At 48.2% G+C, this 23,550-nt stretch overlaps 2 protein-coding genes across 2 annotated transcripts; one reads left to right on the forward strand and one right to left on the reverse strand.

Annotated features, from left to right (window-relative positions):
• Nucleotides 1–3,818: 3,818 nt before the first annotated feature.
• LOC122486353 (olfactory receptor 2Z1) lies at nt 3,819–4,760 on the reverse strand. Its single transcript, XM_043585792.1, has one exon. The coding sequence runs from the start codon at nt 4,758–4,760 to the stop codon at nt 3,819–3,821; it is 942 nt and encodes a 313-aa protein (XP_043441727.1).
• A 16,715-nt stretch (nt 4,761–21,475) lies between these two features.
• Nucleotides 21,476–22,829, forward strand: ACTL9 (actin like 9). The gene has a single exon (XM_043585793.1). The coding sequence runs from the start codon at nt 21,561–21,563 to the stop codon at nt 22,809–22,811; it is 1,251 nt and encodes a 416-aa protein (XP_043441728.1). The 5' UTR covers nt 21,476–21,560; the 3' UTR covers nt 22,812–22,829.
• Nucleotides 22,830–23,550: the final 721 nt, after the last annotated feature.

Raw genomic sequence — 23,550 nt, forward strand, 5'->3', positions numbered from 1 at the left:
AAAAAGAATGAAGTCTTGCCATTTGCAGCAACATGGATGGAACTGGAAGATACTATGCTAAATGAAATAAGTCATCCAGAGAAAGACAGATATCATATGTTTTTACTTATATGTGGAATGTGAGAAACTTAACAGAAGACCATAGGGGAAGGGAAGGGAAAAAAAATAGTTACGGAGAGCAAGGCAAACCATAAGAGACTCTTAAATATAGAGAACAAACTGAGGGCTGATGGGGGGATCTGTGGGGGGAGGGGAAAATGGGTAATGAGCTTTGAGGAGGGCACTTGTTGGGATGGGCACTGGGTGTTGTATGTAAGTGATGAACCATGGGAATCTACTCCTGAAGCCAAGAGCACACCGTATACACTATATATTAGCTAACTAGATGATAGATAGATAGATAGATAGATAGATAGATAGATAGATAGATATAGATGTTTAAAATGGGCAAAAGACTTGAGAGGTGCCTGGGTGGCTCAGTCAGTTAAGTGTCCAACTTTGGCTCAGGTCATGATCTCACAGTTCATGGGATTGAGCCCCACATTGGACTCTGTGCTGACAGTGTGGAGCCTACTTGGGATTCGCACTCTCTCCTCTCTGTCTCCCCCACCCCGCCACCGCTCATAGTCTTGCTCTCTCTCAAAATAAATAATAAACATTTTTTTTTAATGGGCAAAATGGGGCGCCTGGGTGACGCAGTCGGTTAAGCATCCGACTTCAGCCAGGTCACGATCTCGCGGTCCGTGAGTTCAAGCCCCATGTCGAGCTCTGGGCTGATGGCTCAGAGCCTGGAGCCTGCTTCTGATTCTGTGTCTCCCTCTCTCTCTGCCCCTCCCCCGTTCATGCTCTGTCTCTCTCTGTCCCAAAAATTAATAAACTTTAAAAAAATAATAATAAAATAAAATAAAATGGGCAAAAGACTTGAACAGACATTTCTTCAAAGAAGAGGTGTGTGTGTGTGTGTGGCCAACAAGCACATGAAAAAATGTTCAACATCATTAGTCATTAAGGGAATGCAAATTAAAATTACAATAACATACACTCATACCCTCTAGGATGGCTATAATTTTAAAATGAAAAATAAAGGGGTGCCTGGCTGGCCCAGTTGGTAAGCATATGGCTCTTGATCTCAGGGTTGTGAGTTTGATCCCATGTTGGGTGTAGAGATTACTTAAAAATAAATCTTTTTTGGGACACCTGTGTGGCTCAGTCAGTTAAGCATCCAACTTCAGCTCAGGTCATCATCTCAAAGTTTGTGAGTTTGAGCCCCTCATCAGGCTCTGTGCTGACAGTTCGGAGCTTGGAGCCTGCTTCAGATTCTGTGTCTCCCTCTCTCCCTGCTCATGCTCTCTCTCTCAAAAATAAATAAACATTAAAAAAATTAAAAATAAAATATTTTTAATGGAAAATAAGTGTTGGTTAGGGTGTAAATAAATTGGAATCCTTGTGGAAACATACAATGGTGCAACCACTTTCACAACGGTGAAAAATTGTTCGGTGGTTCATCAAAAAGTTAAATGCAAAATTACCATATAACCCAGCAATTCAATCCCTAAGTATACACCAAAAAGGGTTAAAAACAGATATTTAAACAAAAGCATGTACATGAATGTTCATAGCAGCACTATTCATACTCACCAAAAGGTGGAAATAGCCCAAATATCTATCAGTGGGTGAATGAACAAATCAAATATGGTATATCTATACAGTGGAGTATTATTCAGCCATAGAAATGCAGTGCTGATACATACTACAACATGGATGAATCTTGAAAGCATTATACCAAGTAAAAGAATTTAGACACAAAAGGTTATATAGGGACACCTGGGGGGCTCAGTGGGTTAAATATCTAACTTTGGTTCAGGTCATGATACAGCTCGTGAGTTCGAGCCCTGTGTGGGGCTCTCTGCTGTCAGCACAGAGCCCACTTCATATTGCATTATTTCATTTATGTGAAACATTTAAAATAGGTAAATGAATAGAGACAGAAAGCAGATTAGTGCTTGCCAGAGTATGGGGGGAATGGGCATGCTTAATGGGCATGGAGTCCCCTTTTGGGATGATGAAAATGTTTTGGAAATAGATAGAGGCAATGGTTGTGCAACATTGTGAATGTATTAAACACCATTGAATTGTACAGTTTAAAATGGCTAATTTTATATTATGTGAAATCTACTTGAATAAAAAAGTCAGATTGTCAGATTGAATAAAAAAGCAAGACCCAGTTCTATGTTGCTGCCTACAATAAATGTACTTTAATGTTTACTTATTTTTGATGGGAGGGTGTAGAAAGAGAGGGAGACACAGAATCCAAAGCAGGCTCCAGGCTCTAAGCTGTCAGCACAGAGCCCGATGCAGGGCTCGAACTCACAGACCGTGAGATCACGACCCTGAGCCAAAGTCGGACACTTCACCGACTAAGCAACCCAGGCACCTCAAATGCACTTTAAATACAATGACATAAGCAGGTAAAATTATGGAACAAAATATGCCATGCTAATACCAGTCAAAAGAAAGCTTAAAGCTGCATCAATAAAGGAGAAAGTATATTTAAGAACAAATATGATGCATCCCTACAGTAAAATACTGCTTGATATCTATGATAAACTTGATAAACTAAGAGTACATGCAACAAGAATGAATCTCAGAATAACAATGTTGAGTGAAAGAAGCTATACAAAAACAAAAACAGAGTATATACTCTGCAATTCCATTTATATGAAACTCCAGAAAATGCAAACTGATCTATGGTGACAAAGCGTATCAGTGACTGCTTGGAAAAGATGGGATAAAGGAGTGACAAAGAAGCAGAAGGAAACTATTGGGAGTGATGTGTACTTTCACTGCCTCAATAGTGGTAATTGTTGTACACACATATACATAAGTCAAAACTCATCAGATTTTACACTTTAAATCTGTAACCACCTTGTTGTATGTTGATTTTACCTCAATAAAGCTGTTAAAATATTTTTTGACTATTGCCTAACAGCTGGATATTTATCCACAAGAAGTTAAAATAAGCACTCCTCCCCCCCCCAAAAAAAAAATATTAAGTGTTTGTTGATAAAATAACCAGACCCTGGTCAAGAGCGGGCATCTTCATAAGACTCAAAGTTAACAAATATTTTATAAATACTGTTAAATTTCACATACATACCCCTTACCGTTCAAAGGAGCAACTCATATTTTCAAGAATCTGGTGGTCTTCCATATATTCTCTGGCCCAACCACCATCCCAGCACACATACACACACACTAAACCTATAAAAATGAGGAGGTCACTGCTTCATATAGTCACACAGTGTCTTGGGGGCTGTCTTTGGCCTCAGAGAACCATGGGTTCAAGTCACAGCTCTACCACTTTCTGGAAGTGTGACCACCTGTAAGTTATTTTCCCTCTTGAGTCTTGTTTGTCTTACACATAAACATCACGAAATTCCTACATCTCAAAAGCCATTGTTAAGGACAGAATCACATTCATTTAGCAGGTAAAACGGTCAACAAGTGCTCATTAGTACTAATATAATTATCAACAGGGGGATCTCAACTTTACAAAGCAGGGCCCTCCATTCATGTAAATAGTGCTAAAGAATAGAGGCAGAATCTACTATAAGTGATTGGGACAGCTACCTTTGCTTTCCACAAATCCATGGAAGAAAACATGAACCCAACAAGTCATAGGATGGGAAGAAGCTGGACAGGCCCTTAGCCTTGACTATAAGGCCCTGGCAGCTGGACCACAAATTGGTGCTTTGGGGAAATGGGAGCGGGGGAATGAAGAACCGCTGGGATCACGCCAGCAACCCCCTGGGTGGTCATCACTTTGGCCTGAGCCCAGCTCTGCTGAGCATTTTGACCAAAGCCATCCGCACCTCCCGATTTCTCAGACTGTAGATAAGGGGGTTGAGTGTGGGAGTGACAAGGCTGTAGAATAGGGAGACCACGTTGTCCTGGTGTGGGCTGTGGTAGGCACCCGGCACCATGTACATGAACACAGCAGCACCATAAAAGAGTCCCACTACCGTGATGTGCGAGGAGCAGGTGGTGAAGGCCTTGTTTCTGGCCTCCTCAGACCGCATGCGTATAACGGCGCCCAACACGTGGCCATAGGAGATGGCGATGAGGGAAAGGGGAAGGACAAGGATCAGCACCCCGGAGGTGGACAGCGCCAACTCGTAGGCCGAGGTGTCTGCACAGGAGAGCTTCAGCAGGGCTGGCACCTCGCAGAAGAAGTGGTCCACGATGCGGGAGGCACAGTAGGGGAAGTGCAGAGTGATGGAGGTCTGGATGGAGGCATTGAGCACACCTGCCATCCAGGAGGAGCCCACCATGAGCAGGCACACCTGACGCCTCATGAGCACAGAATACTGTAGAGGGTGACACACAGCAACATAACGGTCATAGGACATGAGGGCCAACAGGATGCCCTCAGCCACACCCAACAGGGTCAGGAAGAATATTTGAGCTGCACAACCCTCAAAGGAGATGGAACCTTCTCCCTGCAGGAAGTGGGATGCCATCTTGGGGATGGCGACCAGGGGAAAGCCAACATCAAACACAGAGAGCTGACTGAGAAGAAAGTACATGGGTGTGTGGAGCCGGGAGTCCATGCGGATCAGGAAGAGCAGAATGGTATTGCCCAGGAGGCCCACGGTAAACGTGGCAGCCACCAGGGAGAAGAGTAGCTGACGTGAACCTGAGTGACTGAAGAGGCCCACTAGAATGAAGTCAGAGTTCACTGACTGATTCACATCCCCCATGTTTCACACAACGTACTTTTGCTGTAGGAAGGATACCAATGGCAAGATGCCTGGGTGGGGATAGCAAATAAGTTTCTACCCACATGCCAACCGCCTCCACTTGGTAGTGGCTGCCTGGAGAAGTATTACAAGGTCACAGCTAGAATCAGCAGTTGGAAATGCCATAATCAGTGAATGACGTCTGTCACAGGCATGGGATGGGACAACAACAACTTGCATCTCCGAACAAGATACTTGGCCACACCCTAGTAAAGAACGACACACTGATTCTTGGGTCCAAACATTGAAGTCCAAGTCAAAGACGGTAACTCAGCTCCAGTAGAATGTTTCAATACCTCTCCTTCCAATGGTCCTGGGGCCAAAGCAGAGGTGAGATTCCAAAAAGGCTGGGTGGTGAAATGGAGGGTGATGGAGCCAAAGCAATAAACCAAGGAAGAAAACAGAGAAAGGTCTAGGTCCAAGAGCCTGGATGAGAATATGGGGGAAAGAGAAATCAATGATGAGTCTGTACTGGGCCAAACTGAGGGTATGAATTTCCAGAGGGTGTGAGCCACAGAGGGTGGCTATGGGTGACAGCAGGTTGGGGAACCAAACAGCCTGGAGTTGGGTGGGGAGAGGAATGGTCAGTCAGCTCAGCTGTTATTGGTGATTTTGTTGCACTGGGTGAAGAGTAGTGACCTGTGGACAGTCTGGCTCAATTTCAAGTAAGGTACCAGGCCTAGAAGGTTGTGTCTAAATCACCTGGGCGAATGAGGCAGACAAAAAAGAGGACCACGGATTAGAGGGAGCTACACACTTAAACTGGGAATACTTAATTCTCCTGGCACCCTCCAAGCCTCCGGGCAAACCGAGCTTGCCCTGGAATCCCATGCACCACCCACAACTCCAACAGTGGACAGTGCGAGACCAAAAGAACATCTATTCCCAACTGCAGGTAATTAGAGAATCAACGAGACTGGCCATTTAAGGGCAAGTGGATTTTCAGAGGGCCTCACTGGAGCTCTTTTTCCTAAGGCTGCCATCCTCACTCAGAAGGCCTTAAAGGCTGTTTAATTATCCATCATCCTGATTTTCCCATCACATCCAAGCTCCCAACCTACCATTCACCCATGCATTCAATAAAATTGGGCCTAAGATAAGCTGGGCATAAGATATCCAGAGGCGAAGCACCTTAGGCAAGGTCCCTCTACCTGCACCCCACACACTCCATCAGGATACTGATGACAAACAAGGAGATAAACGGACAAGATCTTTGTGATAGAGGGAAAGTACATCATTGAGGGAAGTGAATAGGATGTTCTGTAGGAAATGACTGCTAACAACCACAGGGCACAGTCAGAGAAGTGTCTTGGGACAGATGCCCTCAGTATCTGAAGAGCTTCTAGAGAGGGATGCTGTGCCAGGGAACCAACTGCCTCCTGATACTGGGAGGTGAAAGTTAGTGAAGCCAGATGGGTGCTTCACCCTAACAAAGAACTTTCTGACTGTGAAATCCAACCAAAAATGGAATGGGCTGCCTCACTGGCAGCATTTTCCAAAGTCAGTTGATGATGTTAGGAAGTTAAGATAACAGTCCTGTGGTTATAAAAGTTAGAGTTTGAGAAGGAAAGTGAGCACTGATCAAATCATTTCAGGATAGTCTAATCAACAACATAATGGAGACACATGCGTGAGGCTTTGGGTACCAAGGGGATGAAATTCTGCCTGGGGTGGGGTCAGAGAGGACTTCACAGAGGAGGCATTGGAGTTGGGTTTTGAAGATCAGGTAGGAGTTTTACAGGCAGCCAGAAGAAGGAAAGTTGTTCCAGGCAGGAGAAATAGAGCACACAGAATTAGTGCTTAGGAGAGTGTACCCAAGGGTCGGATTAAAATGAGCTTGGATCCCAGCTCAACTAGTTAGTGGCGGCTCGACCTTGGGTATCTACTTAACCTCAGTTTATTCATCCATCAAATAGGTGACAGTAATCTATGTTAAAGCACAGTTGTAAAGATTAAAGGATGAATGTTCAGAGCTCAGTGCCTGACAGGTGGCAAGTGCTCAATAAATATATATAAATTGATATAATTTACATAAATATAATTATACATAAAATCTACAAATTATATAATTGTTATAGAATTATTACTAATTCTCTAGAGAGGAAATTCATTAGAGATTGCTAATTGATGCGTGCTTAGCACAAGGCCAGGCACATAAAACCTTCTCAGTGCTGGCTGATTGTTATTATTACTCAACATTGTGGCTCCTTCCATGGTCTGACCCTGTCCAGCTCCGTCAATCTCTTTAGTGCTTCTCTGTGATGCGTCCTGTGTAGAAACCCACCTGCCCCTTCTCTGGCCTCTAAGATCCCTTAGCAGCGTCTCCCAAACTCCACTCAACTCCAGATCCATTAGCCTACAGCAAGGTTTTTCCACCGTGGCGTTATCTGGGGACAGATAATTTTTTGTGGTGGGAAACTGTTCTGTGCATTGTATGAAGTTTAGCAGCATCCCTGGATCTCAACCCACGAGATGCCAAGAGCATCCCCCACCACTGCCTCTCATCATGAAAACCAAAACTGGCTCCATATGTCCCCAGGGAGGCAGAATCACCCCTTGTTGAGAACCTCTGGCTTAAAGACAGGATAATTGTAACCTGTACATTTTCCTCGATTCCTCTTCCAGATGTTTATTCTTAAATTGGATTAAGCTCAGACTCCGCATAAATCCTGGGAATATCTTACTATTTCCATGACTCCATACAGAAAAAAAATTAATTCTTGCAATTTTTCTGCCATCTTATAGCTATCCAGCCCCCCACCACCACCACCACCACCACCCAAACACCAAGTATCCCAGCCAGTGAAATAGCTTTTACTACAGGCTCCTGTCAAGGGCTATTTAAATGTCCAAATGAACCTGATCTCACTCTATCACTCACATAGACTCGCCCTAAAAGAAACTGACACCAATTAAGGACTGACTGACACCAATTAAGGACTGTCCAATTCAGGACTCACTTAGCAAGCATCTGGCTAAGTGTTTTGTGTGCTTAACACTTTAATCTTCGAGTCTTAGAGATCGTTGCACAACAATATAAATGTACTTAATGCTGTGAATGGTACACTTAAAAGTGGTTAAAACTGTAAATTTGTTACATGTATTTTATCACAATTTGACCCCTGCCTGTAGGCATTGTTTTATCTGCATTTTTTTTTCAACGTTTATTTATTTTTGGGACAGAGAGAGACAGAGCATGAACCGGGGAGGGGCAGAGAGAGAGGGAGACACAGAATCGGAAGCAGGCTCCAGGCTCCGAGCCATCAGCCCAGAGCCCGACGCGGGGCTCGAACTCACGGACCGCGAGATGGTGACCTGGCTGAAGTCGGACGCTTAACCGACTGCGCCACCCAGGCGCCCCTATCTGCATTTTTTTTTTTACAAGAAGACATATATGGGTTCAGAGAAGTGTAGGGAGTTGCCCAGCACCACCCAGCAAAGAAGTAACAGCTAAAATCTGAACAGAATAGGAATCGGATTCCAAAGTCCCTGTTTTCCCCTTTGCATACTGCACACTCCCCCAAGCACCATAATACACATTTCAGAATTTGTTACACATATTTACATACTCAGTCCTGTGTGCCCCCAAACGAGCCTTTCCTTCGAGGGTGCCCAGGTGTTCCCCCCTGTTATGCCAACAATTCCTGGGTTTTTGGTATCTTGGTGGCCGGAGATTCTGGTTGTGATCCCCTTGTGTCCTGAGCTTTTGACAAACTCTTTCCCCTCAAGACCTCTTCCTGAAGAAGATTGCCATCCACCCAACCTCTGCCCTGCAAGTGAGACAGGCAGGGGTGGGCAGAGGTAGCCACCAGTTACTCAAATCTGGGCTGGATCACCTGGGACTCTTAAATCAGTACTTTTCTTCTGGCTTGAAGAGAAGCCCTTTGGGCAAGTTTCCAAGATGCTCCTTCACCACTTCCTTTCCCCACTGTCCTCAGTAATGCCAAAATGTGGGGCTGGGGCTGGGGGGGGTCTCTTTGCTGACGCCAAGAGACCAAGGAAAAGACACTGGCATTATTCACCTTCCTGTTGCCCATACAACTTCCCATCTCTCCACCATGACTAGACATGATCTGGGCCCTTGGTAACCTAGCTACTCAAATGACAGTTTGCAGGACCCTGCCATTTACATTGTCTGTCTATCCTCACATTCGATTACACCAGCTCAAGGATCCACAGCAGAGCTCGCTCAATAAATACTTGTTGAGTGTATCCATCCTGTAAGGGAAGCGATATTTTTGTTGGAACTAATGTTACCGATACATGGGCTGAGGAAGGGGACGTGACTTACCGAAAGTCACACAGCTACCGAGAGGGCAGGCTAGGATTTGGAATCAGCACATCCCTGGAAGTAAGTGGTTTCTTTCTTGCAGTCGATGCTCAGCTCTTGCGTCCAGGAAGTCAGAACTGAGAACTCCTTTGGGGAGGATCCCTGCTGTGGATGGCCAGTCCTCAGGAGGGAAGCTGAGGGTGCCCCCAACCCATGCCAGATGGGTGGTTCTGACCAAGGTCAGGGGCCCATGTCTGGCTGCTTCCAACAGCTTTTATGGAAAGTCAACATGAGATGACCTTCAACATGGCGTGAACATCCACATGGATCACCTTCTGCCATCTAGAGGCCTGGCCACCTTGGGTTCATAGCAGTGAAGACAGACAAGGAGAGAATAAACACTCAGTATAACAACTTCCTGCAGGTTGGCAAAAGTCAAAGACGTGGACAAGAACTCATCCTTCCATCCAATACCCGCCAACCCAACATGTCTACGGAAAACAATATCAGCAGCTCTTCAGATCGATCCTGCCACCAATGTCTAATCTCTAAACCATGCCTGGAGCTTCAACATCCCCACAAGCCTGGGCTCCAGGTTCTTGCCCCCCACCCAGCAGGGTCTGCATGTGGCATGAAGGACCTTTCTCAATACCCCATAAGCATGTCAACACCTCTCATTCTAGGATAGCCCCCGATAAAATCTCCCTCAATTCCAGCATCAACCAGTGCTGCCTGTCTATGCAGAAACAGACATCATCATCTGGGGAATAGATGTCATTATCTGGGGGTGGGGACTCCATGGAGACCCGTCGCATCAGAAATCCCTATCTGCGAGAGAGGAAATTAGTTGCAGTGGGAGCCTAGAGCCCTTGATATTTTGTCCCTGGAGGCTGTGGAAAAATACTCATCTCTCAACTACAGGAAGGATGGGCAGCACTGATGTCGGTAAATGGATGTAACAGATGTCCAAGTGTTTTTGTTTGGGTCTAACCAGGAGGAGTAGATGAGGAATCCATTGCTGCAAATGGATGCCATGCTCTAAAAAAAAAAAATTTCTTTTTCATGTCCAGGAGGTTTCTTCTGAGTTGAATAATGAGGCAGCTATTGTGGTAAAACGCCCAAGAGGCAACTTCCCTGGGCAGAGGCATTTCCTCCTAGGGGCCTCCAAGACCCAGGAGATGCAATGATCCAAAGACAGATGGTTCTAGTGCCTGTGAGCTTATTGTGTATCCACAGCTGAGCCAAGAGAAAGGGGAGAGCCCAGAGAGCCAAGCTACCTTAGGCAGGGATGCCCAGTGCAGGAAGCCACAGACAAGCCTCCCGAGGCCAAGTGAGTGACCGGGAGTGTTGCTCAAACCAAAGCTGAGTCAGAAAGATGGAAACTAGTGGAATCAGGCTAGAAGCAGGAATGAGAGACCTGGGTTGAGGACTTGATATATAGTAGAGGCAACTACCAGCCAATTCCTTGTGCCGTGCCACCTGCCGTACATCCAAGCCCAAGGCAGGCATTAGCAATTGGCCTCGTGGCTTTCTCCTTCTGAGCCTGGATGGAGCTTCCCAACTCGGCACGCCAAACAGTCAGCCCTTACAAATTGGATTTGACGTTCGCCATGAAATTTTTCCAAGCAGATACTAGACCAGTACTCAAAGCAGTTGTGACAGTCTGCATGGAGACAAGGAGTTTGCACCAGAAAGTTATTCAACACACTGCTCCCTTAACTGAGAACATCTTCCTCTGGAAGAAATGCCAGCTGAACTAAATCATAGTTATATTGTTCATTTACAGTCTGTTTCAAGCTCCTGTTTTCCTCAAGGGCCACTATCAGTTCATGGGCTACGCTTGGAGTAACACTGCCACAGACCGTGAGTTCCTTGACAGCAAGACTCCTGCGATTACTCATTTCTGTGTCACTGGTACCCAAAGCACATGGACCCATGGATGTTTATGGAACAGGAAGGGCTGGAACAGACAGGATTTTGGGAAGAGAAATCAAGATATGGAGTAGTGGGGAGTGGGTCTTGAATCCTCAACGCCTAGCATGTTGAACTGCATCAAGAGTGGATGGAAGGAAGGAAGGAGGGAGGGAGGGAGGGAGGGAGAGAGAGAAGGAGGGAGGGAGGGAGGAAGGAAGGAGGGAGGGAGGGAGGGAGGCAGGGAGGGAGGAAGGAAGGAAGGAAGGAAGGAGGGAGGGAGGGAAAGAGAGAAGGAGGGAGGGAAGGGAGGAAGGAAGGAAGACGGAAGGAAGGAGGGAAGGAGGGAGAGAGAGGAGGGAAGGAAGGAAGGAGGGAGGGAAGGAAGGAATAAAGGAAGGAAGGAGGGAGGGAGGGAGAGAGAGAAGGAGGGAAGGAAGGAAGGAGGGAGGGAAGGAAGGAGGGAAGGAAGGAAGGAAGCAAAGATGGAAGGAAGGAGGGAGGGAAGGAAGGAGGAAGGAGGGAGGGAGGGAGAGAGAGAAGGAGGGAAGGAAGGAGGGAAGGAAGGAAGGAAGGAAGGAAGGAAGGAAGGAAGGAAAGATGGAAGGAAGGAGGGAGGGAAGGAAGGAGGAAGGAAGGAGAGAAGGAGGGAAAGAAGGAAGGAGGGAAGGAAGGAGGGAGGGAAGGAAGGAGGGAGGGAGGAAGGAAGGAGCCATGCTTAAAGTAATTTGCCCTTTTATGTTGACAAGCCATCGTCCCCTTTTTCTTTGGAGGAGATAAGCCTAAGATTATGGAAATCGCTAGAAAATAATTATGAAACAGCAAGTCTTTTCTCAGTTTTTCTAACTTTTTACCTGAAAATTTTTAAACGTGCAGAAAAGCACATCCATATATCTCTCACCATTTCTTCTCTCTTTATATGCACATAAACACACAAACACACACTTCTTTTATTGAGATGAAACTCACATAAGCACACAATTAATACTTTTAAAGAGTACAATTCGGTGGGACTTAGTACATCCACAGTGCTGTGCACCCATCACCTTGATCTAGTTCCAAAACATTTTTGTCCTCCCAAGGAGACCCCATGCTCACGAAACAGTCACTCCCATTAACCCCAGACTGCTGTCTGTATCTACAGATTTTACCTATTGTGGATATTCCATATTAATAGAATCATACAATCGGTGACCTTTTGCATCTGAATTCTTTTGCTCAGCATAATATTTTTGAGGCCCATCCATGTTGTAGCATTGTTACAGGCTGAATCATATCCCCTTAAAATTCATATGTGGAAATTCTAAACCACCCCCCCTCCAGGACATCGGAACATGATTGTCTTTAGAGATAAGGTCTTTAAATGACTAATTAAATTGAAATGAGATCATTAGGGCAGGCCCTAATTCAATAAGACCTGGGTCCTTATACCAGAGGAGATTCGCTAGAACATCAGCAAGATGGCAGGCAGAATGGGGAGCCTCAGACTTCCTTTCCCACGGGGACACACCAATTCAACCACACATGGATTGAGTCCCTTTGTGAAAAGTTCAGACACTACTTGAGGGGCTCCTGCACCCCCTCAAGCATGAGACCGGTTGCATCGAAGCCAGCAGGAAAGTACCTGGCACCTTCTCACCATAATCTCTCCCCAACCACAGCACCACACAATCAGGAGGAAGCCCCCCAACCGCCCTCTGATCCTTGAGGAGGGAAGGAAAGAACCGGGCTGTAATCTAAAATTTGAAGGGGGCTGCCTGAGGGACTGATTTCTGTTATGCCTGAGTCTGAGCACTGGTGGGAAGGTGGCCTAGATCCAGAGCCACTGAGAACAAAGGGGAGGATTTGGACAAGTATGTCCTCACTGGCTGCAGACCTTGACCTACGTCAACACAGAGCAAGTGGAACACACAACCCAAGTCCTAGCTGCCTGTGCAGGGAAAGAATTGGAGCATTCACCCAACATTCGGGGTAGCTACCCAAAGAACTGGCTTCTGTGAGAGAGTCTTTTCTGGGAATCAACCAGTCCAAAAACAAAACAAAAAACAAAAAAACAAAAAAACACAAACACCTAACAACAACAACAACACATCTACCATTAAGGAAGCTTCAAGGAAATAACCCACCCAGAGCACCCTGAATAGAGAAACAAAGTAAATGAGACTAACTCGTGTGAACAGAGCTTGCAAACACTTTTTTACCCAATTAACCAAACAGTATCAAGGGACAGAGACCACACAACAGTCATACTGAAACTGAAAGCACTTTAGAGGAAACAGACTGAGGGAAGAAATCAAAAAGAAACTCTTAGTAACATTAGAGCTATAACTGGCTAGAACCCAGAGGTATAACGAAAAAGACTGTATATGTGAAAAAAAAATTTTTTTCTCTAAAGAAAAAGATCTGTTAGAATTTTTTTAATGATATGAGAAATGAAAAAATTCAATAGGAGGATTAAAATACAAAATGGGGGCGGAGGGGGGGGGCGCCTGGGAGGGGCTCAGTCTATTGAACATCCAACTCAGCTCAGGTCATGATCCCAGGGTCACAGGATGGAACCCCACGTGGGATCTCTGTGCTGAGCATGATGCCTGCTTGGAATTCTCTCTCTACCCCTGTTCTCTCTCTCTCTCTCTCTCTCTCTCACAAAATTATTAAAAAAAAAAAAAAAATATATATATATATATATATATAGTGTGTGTGTGTGTATATATATATATATATACTATATATATAGTATAGTATAGGAAAACACCACAAAAGAACAAAAAAAAAACCCACAAAAGAACAAAAAGACGCAGAGAAAAACAGTAAAGAAATAGTAAATCAGAGAATCAATCTAGATGGCCCAACATCAAAACAGTAGGCATTTCAGAAGTATGGAAATACGGGACAAGAAGTGTTTCCTAAATGAAACTTTTGAATTTCAAGATTCAAAATTGCTCACTCGTATGTGGAATTTAAGAAACAAAACATAGGGGAAGGGAAGGAAAAATAAGATAAAAACAGAGGGGGAGGCAAACCACAAGGGACTCTTAACTATAGAGAACAAACTGAGGGTTGCTGGAGGGCAGGTGGATTAAATGGCTGATGGGCATTGAGGAGGGCACTTGTGATGCGCACTGGGTGTTGTATGTAAGCGATGAACCACTGAATTCTACTCCTGAAACCAATACAACGCTATATATTAACTAACTTGAATTTAAATAAAATTTTGTAAAGAAAAAGAAAATTGCTCAGCAGAATAAACAAAAAGAATGTACCGTATGGGATGCCCGGGTGGCTCAGTCGGTTAAGCATCCAACTTCAGCTCAGGTCATGATCTCACAGTCCGGGAGTTCGAGCCCCGCGTCAGGCTCTGTGCTGATGGCTCGGAGCCTGGAGCCTGCTTCAGATTCTGTCTCTCTCTCTCTCTCTCTCTCCGCCCCTCCCCTGCTCGTGCTCTGTCTCCCTCTCAAAACTAAATATTCTTTTAAAGAAAGTTTTGAGACATTTACATAAATGGGAAAGCTTCAGACTAAAAAACAAAACCATAAACAGAAAAAGGCTGTTTCTTGCCAGCACACCTGGCCAAAACTCATCTGCCAACACCAGCAACACCTGCGTAAAAGCTCTGCGCGAAGAACCACAGATGGCAGAACCGGTCCCATCATCCCTGGAGAGACTGTGTCACTAAAAACCACACGGTGTGATGGACCTCACCCAGAAAGATGACGTGAAACGTCCCGATGTTCTGTCCGCAGGCTGGTGAAATGAGACCTGCCCCTACGTAGCGTCATGCGTCCTGTTTGCAAGGGACAAAGGTGAAAGGCAAGTCTCCTGCTGGTTCCTTCCGTACCTCGCTCTGCAGTCCAATGAGCTGGGGCCGGGAGCAGACCCATCTCACAGAGATTCCTGATAACACCTCCCTGGAATGCGTCACCCCCCACTGGGCCCACCAGCTCCTCCTCCATCCAAGCAGTGAGGAACAACCCGTCAAGGGGCCGAAGGCATTGCATCAAAAGCCCCTTCTGGCTTCTCCTTCCCACTGCAGAGAACGTTGATTACAGCGGAGTCAGGTGCCGCACATCTAAAATTTGTCCCAGCAGAACATGAGAAAACAATGGCACTCAGCCCTTAATGGGCCACAGGAATGGTGGAGAGAGCACGGGCATGGGTGACCAAGGGGTGCTGGGCAGGGCCCTCCAAACACCACAGAGCATTCTGAGCAGAAGGCTGAGGGGAGGAGTCTGTTTTAAGATAGAGGTTTATTATGATCCGGGCATGTGAGGCCAATGGGTTAGGAGAGCACTGCCATTGAAAGGCTGCCTTGTTACTCACAGTTCCCAAGGGGAGGGGTTGTGGCACAGCATCGGGGTCCCCTCAGAGAAGCACCAGGGTCAGGCAGGAGACAGGCTTAGGACCCCCTAGTTTGAATAATTTCAGGGGCTGTCCCTTGTCGTCTGGTACCTGGCTCTGGGGTGGTCAGTGGAGGAGGACAGTGACCCTGAGTGTGAAAGCCCCGCAGAGGAGGGGGAAGGGAACATGGGCTCTAGATTGGATGCTTTGCCCGCGAAAGGTACACTGGGAAGCAAGGTGTGTGCCATCTCTAGGAATTAGCTAGCCCTGGGCAGAGAGTCTCCCCCAGGTTAGCAAGGCCCCAAGGTGTCCAAGCACCAAAAATATAGAATGAAAAGGCATGATCGATACAATGTTTCCATTTGTTCTCTGAGGTTTATGGCAAGATTGCTCGGCTAATCAGTGGTTCTCAGTACGGGTTACATAGTAGATTCACCTGGAAGTTTTTGACGATGTGACGCTTGGTTCCCACTGCACGTCAAGTGGGTCAGCAGTGCTGGGAGTGGTACCTCCAAACTGAAGAATGGTCGGAACTGCTCACTCAACAGAGCTAGAGAGGGGAGCCTGGGTCCCAGCAAAAGCGGCATTTCCCCCATGTGAACAACACGCTCAACTCAGCAACCTGATCCTCTCTGGGGAGAGATCCACAGACGGCTTCCGTTGTGTTTGTTGTGGTGTTGTTGCCTGTGTTGGGTGCATCCACACAGGCACTTGAATGTGTGTGTGGAGTGTAGATGTGTGTGTGTGTGTAGATATGTGTATATGTATACGTGTGTGTGTTCAGTCAAGCCTCATTATTCAGAGTCCACATTTGAGAACCCGCCTGATTTTTTTGTAGTTTATTTATTTTGAGAAAGAGAGAAATACAAGACAGGCAGAGAGAGAGAGAGAGGGAGGGAGAGAGAGAGGTTCCCAAGCAGGTTCCCCACTGGTAGGGCAGAGCCTGATGCAGGGCTCAAACTCACGCACCGTGAGATCATGACCCAAGCCAAAACCAAGAGTCCACTGCTCCACCGACTGAGCCCCCCAGGAGCCCTACTTGAATTTATTTGTAATCGCAAACTCAGTACTTCTGGGACTTTCACGGTCATTTGCAGACACACACAGAGCAACGAAAAATCTGAGTTGCCTACATGCTTCTTTCCCACCGAGATCCAACAAGGCAAATGGTGTGCCTTCTTGTTCTGCTCTCAGACCACACACAAGCGCCCTTTTCACGGTCTGTTTAGTGCCCCAGGTTTCACATTTTTGTACTTTCCATCCATGGTTTCACTGTTTAAATTGGCCCAAAGCATAGTGCTGCCTAGAGCTCCCTCGTGCAAAAAGCCTGCGCTGTGCCTTGCAGAGAAAATGCATGTGGTAGACAAGCTTCATTCAGGCTTCAGGTATAGTGAGTGATGTTGGCTGTGAGTTCAGTGTTACTAAGGTCAATAATGTATATCGAATGTATCTTTAAACAGAAACACACAGGGGCACCTGGGTGGTTCAGTTAAGCGTCCAACTTCAGCTCAGGTCATGTTCTCACGGTTCGTGGGTTCGAGCCCCGCGTCCGGCTCTGTGCTGAGCGCTCAGAGCCTGGAACCTGCTTCGGATTCTGTGTCTCCCTCTCTCTCTCTCTCTCTGCCCCTTCCCTGTTCTCCCTCTCTCTTGCTCTCAAAAATAAGTAAACATTAAAAAAAATTAAATAAAAACAGAAGCATGCCTTCTAATTTAAACAGATCAGTTGACTAGTTGATGAAAAGGTAACCAGAGTTCAGTAGTCACTCACTCCGTGTGAGTCGTGACGTTGTAGAACATTAACCACCACAATAAACAAACACAAGCAGCCTGAGCAGTCTTGCTATAAACCCTGGAGAACAAATAGGAACACTATATCAATCATGTCTTTTATTCTGTACTTTTTCGGCTCTATCGAGAGATAACTGACAGGCAATGCTGTGTAAAGCCTTAGGCATAGAATGACGGATACACTTACCAATTGCAAAACTGTTACCACCAGGTGTTTTACGTCATCACTGTTTTTGTGGTGAGAACAGGTGCACTGGCTTTTCAGCTTTCAAGTATGTAACACAGTATTGTTAACTACAGTGACTACCATACATTAGAGCCTCAGAACTTACTCATAACTAGAAGTTTGTACCCTTTGACCAACATCACCCTTTCCCCCACCCCCCAGCCCCTGGTAACCACCATTCAACTCTGTTTCTACAGATTCAGCTTTGTTCGAGTCCACATATAAGCCAGATCACGCAGCGTCTGTCTTTCTCTGACTTGCTTACGTCGCGTAATGCCCTCAAGTGTCCTCCAAGCTGTGCAAACGGCAGGGGTTCCTTTTTTCTCGTGGCTACATAACATTCATATCTCTATATAAAGCTTTCTTGTGAGCAGTTTTCCTTTCGTCTCCCAGATGTCCGCAAGGCTCCAGACAAGTCTTCTCAAAGTCCAGCCGGCCAACCAGGAGCATCAGAATTACTTGGAAGTTTCTTAGGAATGCAGATTCGGGGGCGGGGGCTGGACCTGCTGAATCAGAATCTCTGGGCAGGATCAGAACTCTGTGTTTTAACAAGCCCGCCTGAAGATGCTCATACACATTGAAGCATGAGAAGCGCTGATCCAAGAGAACTTTCCCGGTCCATCCTTTCTGATGGTCAGGAGAAATTAAGAATTTGAGAATGTTTAAAAAAAAAAAAAGGAGGGGAAGGGGGACAGGACGGGAGGATGGGGAGGGGAGGGGGCAGGAGGAGGAGAAGCAGAATTTCAAAATGCTGAATGAACATCCAAATCACCTGATCTCCACTGGCTTCACATTAAGATCTCCTGGGAGCTTTAAGCAATCACGGATGCTTGGTCCCCATCTGCAGAACTCTGATGCAGTCGGTCGGGGACGGGGGGCAGCCAGAACACGGAGATTTTTTTTTTTTTTTTTAATTCATCTGGCGACCCTAATTTGCAACCAAGGCTGTGAACTGGACGAAGGACTCGGCTGCAGGAAAGAAAAAGAAGCTGGTGGTCTTGGGCGCCCCCTGTTGGCAGGAAGCTATACAACTCGACTCCCCGCGACTGCAGACGCAGGTGGAAAGCCTCGCGGCCCACGCAGGTGTCAGATACGCCCGCGGCCCGGATCTGAAGCCGGGAGGGCGCAAAAAAAAAAAAAAAAAAAGCTTTTTCAAGAGACATGCCCATCTTAATCCCTAATTCCCCTGCAGAGCTGTTGCTCAGATGTTTCCACCTCTTGGTTACTCACACGCACAAGACGTGTAATTTGTGTAACCGTCAGTAGCGCTTACGATGTACCAGCCACGGACCCAAACACTTCACAAATAATAACTCGTCCATCTACATCGCTGCCCTTGGAAGTCAGTACCATTATTACCTCCAACCTTATTACCTTCTTACCTTAAACCCCAGCAGCTGGCTCCAGATCGGTGGTCTTGACCACATCGTCGCCTTGTTGCCTCTCATCACGATGCTCGCTGTCCTGTTTGCCGTGGTATCCACGAATCTGGCGTCTATTATGTGGCAGACGCAATAGGGGAAACTGAGGCCAATGCGTTCCAGCCTCCATTTCCACTGTTTCAGATGAATCTTAGACCTCACACTTTTCCAGGATACTTTTCGGTCACTGCAGTAGCTCAGAGATCTGGGTTCAAAAAGATTTGAAGCAATCTGCGCCATCCCAGCTGTGTGACTTTGGGCAAATTACTTCACCTTTCTGAGCCTTTATTCCCCCATCAGAAAACAATGAACCCAGCACCCTCAAGATTCAGTTACAATTGACCTGACCCCCATTCCAAGCTATCACTCAACACCCCTTTCACTCACCGTGATGATTCTTTAAGGGGGGGAATGTTTATTTTTGTCTTCAATGGCTGTAACCTAAATTCACCAAAGTGTGTTTTAAGGGCTCAAGGGTCCATCCTGCAGGTCTGTTGAGTGATGCGGGAAAACGGAAAGTAGCTCCCCTTCTGCACACACCTGTATCACCATGGATACCAAAGGCTGGGCTCTGAACATGGGCTATTCAGTTCTTTATGTAACAGTCTGTCTGAACTAAACATGTCTTTCTAACATGCCGATGCTTACAACACTATTACAACCTCACACATTACGGTAGCTATAATTAAAAAGCAAAAAGCAAAAAAAAAAAAAAAGACAAACACAAGTGTTAAGGATGTGGAGAGATTGGCACCCCCACATTGCCAGTGGGAATGGAAAATGGTGTGGCCCCTATGGAAAATAATATCATGGTCTCTCAAAATATTCTGACACATGCTTCAACATAGCAGAACTCTGAGGACATTGTGCTCTGTGAAATAAGCAAGTCACAGGAGGACAGATACAGTAGGCGTTCACTCATAGGAGGTCCCTAGAAGAGTCCCATCCGCAGGGACCAGAAAGTAGGTGGTGGCAGCCAGGGGTGGGAGGGGGGCTGGGGAGTTGGCATTTAATGCGGACAGCGTTCATTTCTTGCACATACGTTATCCAGAAGGGGGTGCATTGGGGAAGAAGGAATTGTCTCAAATAAGGACAGCTGGCTCCAAAACGGATCAGGAGGGTTGCCTCAAAACCCACTTCTGGTGGTGCTAAGTATCATCTGTTAGTTAAAACAAATCAATTATGTGTGTGTGTGTGTGTGCATGTGTGTGTGTGTGTGCGTGTGTGCGTGTAATGCTAGAAATTGCCAGCACAAGAGCTGAATAAGTCACAGGAAGATAGAAGTAAGAAGGCCTCATCTCCTAGTTGTGTCCAGGTTTAGTCCTGGCCCAAGAGTGAGGTCGAGTTTTTAATTTTGTTTGTGGTCTGATCCGTGTTTTTGGAAATGTTCATTTACTTAGCAATTTACTGAGGGTCTGGGTCCTTCCCCACCTCCAGCTCTGTTGAGATGTAACTGACCTATAACATTGCAGTGAGTTTAAGTTGTACAAGGCGCTGATTTGATACATCTGTACATTGTAAAATACTTACCATTAAAAATAGAATTACCTTATGATCCAGCAATCCCAATTCTGGGTATACACCCCAGAGAACTGAAAGTAGGGACTTAAAGAGATATTTGCACAACTAGGTTCAGAGCAGCATTAATCACGATAACTAAAGCATGGACGCAATCCAAATGCATCAACAGATGAACGGATAAGCAAAATGGGGTGTATACACACAATGGAATATTATTCAGCCTTTAAAAAGGAAATAAATTCCCTGATTCTGCCCTGTCCAGTTTATCTTCCTGAGAGCTCCCTTTTTGGATCCCACAGAGACCCCTCCCACTGAGGGGAAGCAGAAGTCGCCCCTGGAGAGAAGACAGACACCTCTTCATCACCATCACCATGTGGTAGAGAGAGGGAAGGGAAGTCAGGGCAGGCTTCCAAGGGGAGGTGGCATCTTGCTACGATTCCAAGAGGCAAATTCCCGGTCTACAGGAATGGGGCAAGGAAACTGTGCCAGGTGTAGAAAAGAGCAGAAGAATCAAAGAACAGTACGGGGGTGTCTGTGCCCCTCCTTGCACCCCACCCCAGGCAGGCTTTTGTTTCCTTTAGGAAACCAGAAGGACAAACCAGCTAGCCAATCACCTTCTGATTAATATTCTAAGAGGTAATATTTTTTTAATGTTTATTTATTTTTGAGAGAGAGACAGAGACAGAGCATGAGCGGGGAGGGGCAGGGAGAGGAGGGGACACAGCATCCGAAGCAGCTCCAGGCTCCCAGCTGTCAGCACAGCTCGAACCCACGCACCGAGAGATCATGACCTGAGCCGGAGCTGGATGCTTAACCGACCGAGCCACCCAGGCGCCCCACAAGGGTTACTATTTTTAATTAAATTAATTTTAAGATGAAATTCTAAGGAAGCACCAAGAGAAGGGATTCTTGGGTCTTCCTGGGCTCTGGATCAGGGAGCTGGTCTCTCCTTGGGCACCCTCTAGCCTGCTTCTCCAAACTTGCCGCTTTGGAGGGGCATCCAGAATAGAGGAGTATCCTGGCAGCTTTCTGGGATAGGCTCATCCCCTTCCCCTTCCCTTCCCCTGCATTGTGAAGTCTTTTGAAGGGGGCAGCCAGCAGGGTGATGATATGAGGGTGACAGGGTGATATGAGGGTGATGTCATAGACCATTGGTCCGTCCCCTCCCTCCGCATGTGCCTGCCCTGCTCGCGTCTCAGCCTTTTCTCCTCACACCCCTGCCCCCCCCCCACCCCCAGAGGAAAGCGGCCAGCCTTGCCAAGCAGCCCACCCAGCCACCTGCAGCCATGGACGCCAACCACTCCGGGTGCACGAAGCCCCAGCCCTCCCCAGAGGCCCCCAGGCCTGACGCGAACCCCAGCTCAATCCTGGCGAACGAGACCCTGCGGCAGGAGCCCCCCAGCATGGTGGGCGACAGGTTGCCACCAAAGACCGGCGCGGTGGTCATCGACATGGGCACAGGCACCTGTAAGGTGGGCTTCGCGGGCCAGGCCCGGCCCGCCTACACCGTGGCCACCATCGTGGGCTGCCAGCCCAAGAAGCCGTCCTCCCCTCGGCAGGCGGCGCTGGAGACTTTCATCGGCGAGGCCGCCCGCAGGCGCCCGGAGCTGACGCTGGTGCAGCCGGTGCGTAACGGCATCGTGGTGGACTGGGACGCCGCCGAGCTCATCTGGCGCCACCTGCTGGAGCACGACCTCCGCGCGGCCCCTCGGGACCACCCGCTGCTGTTCTCCGACCCGCCCTTCAGCCCCAGCACCAACCGCGAGAAGCTGGTGGAGGTGGCCTTCGAGTCGCTGCGCTGCCCCGCCACGTACGTGGCCTCGCAGGCCGTGCTGTCCGTCTACGCGCACGGGCGGGTCAGCGGGCTGGTGGTGGACGCCGGCCACGGCGTCACCTGCGCGGCGGCGGTTTTCCAGGGCTACAACCTGCCGCACGCCACCGAGCGCCTGGACCTGGCGGGCACCCACCTGACCGCCTTCCTGGCGGAGACGCTCCTCGGCCCGGGCCTGCCGCCGGGCCAGCACGACCTGGACACGGTCGAGGCCATCAAGCATCGCTACTGCTACGTGGCCCCCGACTTCCTCCAGGCGCAGGCGCGACCCGAGCGGGAATGCCGCCAGACCCTGAGGCTGCCCGACGGGCGGACGCTCACGCTGGGCAAGGAGCTGTTCCAGTGCCCCGAGCTGCTGTTCAGCCCCCCGGAGATGCCGGGGCTGTCGCCCGCGGGCGTCCCCGCCATGGCCGGACGGAGCCTTCACAAGGTGCCCCCGGAGGCGCGCGCGGACGTGGCCCAGAACGTGCTGCTCTGCGGGGGCTCCTCGCTCTTCCCGGGGTTCGAGGGCCGCTTCAGGGCGGAGCTTTTGCGCCGCCAGCCCCGGGAGGCCCACGTGGTGGTGGCGGCGCAGCCTACCAGAAACTTCTCGGTGTGGAGGGGGGGCTCTATCCTGGCCTCGCTGCGCGCCTTCCAGGCCTGCTGGGTCCTGCGGGAGCAGTACGAAGAGCAGGGACCGCACATCGTCTACCGCAAATGCTACTGACCCCCGGCGGCGCGGTGGGGGCGGGGCGGGGGGGCCACTAAAGCTTCCAATACCCAGCCGGCTCTGTCCTGCCTTGACCCAGGGCCCAGCCCGGTCCACTCCCGGGCCCGCCCACCCTGGCTCACCTCGGGTTCTGACCCCACCAAGATCTGCCTCCCGGACATCCTGCTTCTTTCCTGCCCTAACTCACCTCCCATGATGCAACCCCAGAAGCACCCAGTTCGGACTCCCTGAAACCCGCCCCTCCACGATCAAGCCCCAACGCGCCACCTTTTGTCCTAACCCTGTCACACCCACCTCCCATGATCCCTCCCCCATCCCAAGGCACTCTCAGGCTGGGACCCCTCACCAAGCCCACCCCCAAGACATCCCCAGATTCTCACCCCCTAATCTCACCCCCATGATCTATTGCTTTTGATATAGACCTCCCCCCGCCAAGTTTCTCCTAGGCTCTAAGCCCCCAGTCCACTCCCTACTATATCCCTCAAGGACCCCCCAACCCATCTCCATAACCTGCTCCTCCCCAAGGAACCTGCACCAGGTGCTCCAGCCCCCCCCCCAGAACCCTCATGATGGAATAGAAGCACCCTCAGAATCTTGCCCCACTTCTAATCCCCCAAACACATCCCACCAAGACACCCCTAGTTCAAGCACCCCAAATCCACCCCTTCATTGGTTTCCCCCGTCTTATTATCCCAAGTTCTCCCATGCCCTGGTATTCCGAGCATCCCCCCGACAG

Source organism: Prionailurus bengalensis, chromosome A2 (assembly GCF_016509475.1).
Source record: "Prionailurus bengalensis isolate Pbe53 chromosome A2, Fcat_Pben_1.1_paternal_pri, whole genome shotgun sequence".
In the NCBI taxonomy this organism is placed as follows: domain Eukaryota; kingdom Metazoa; phylum Chordata; class Mammalia; order Carnivora; family Felidae; genus Prionailurus; species Prionailurus bengalensis.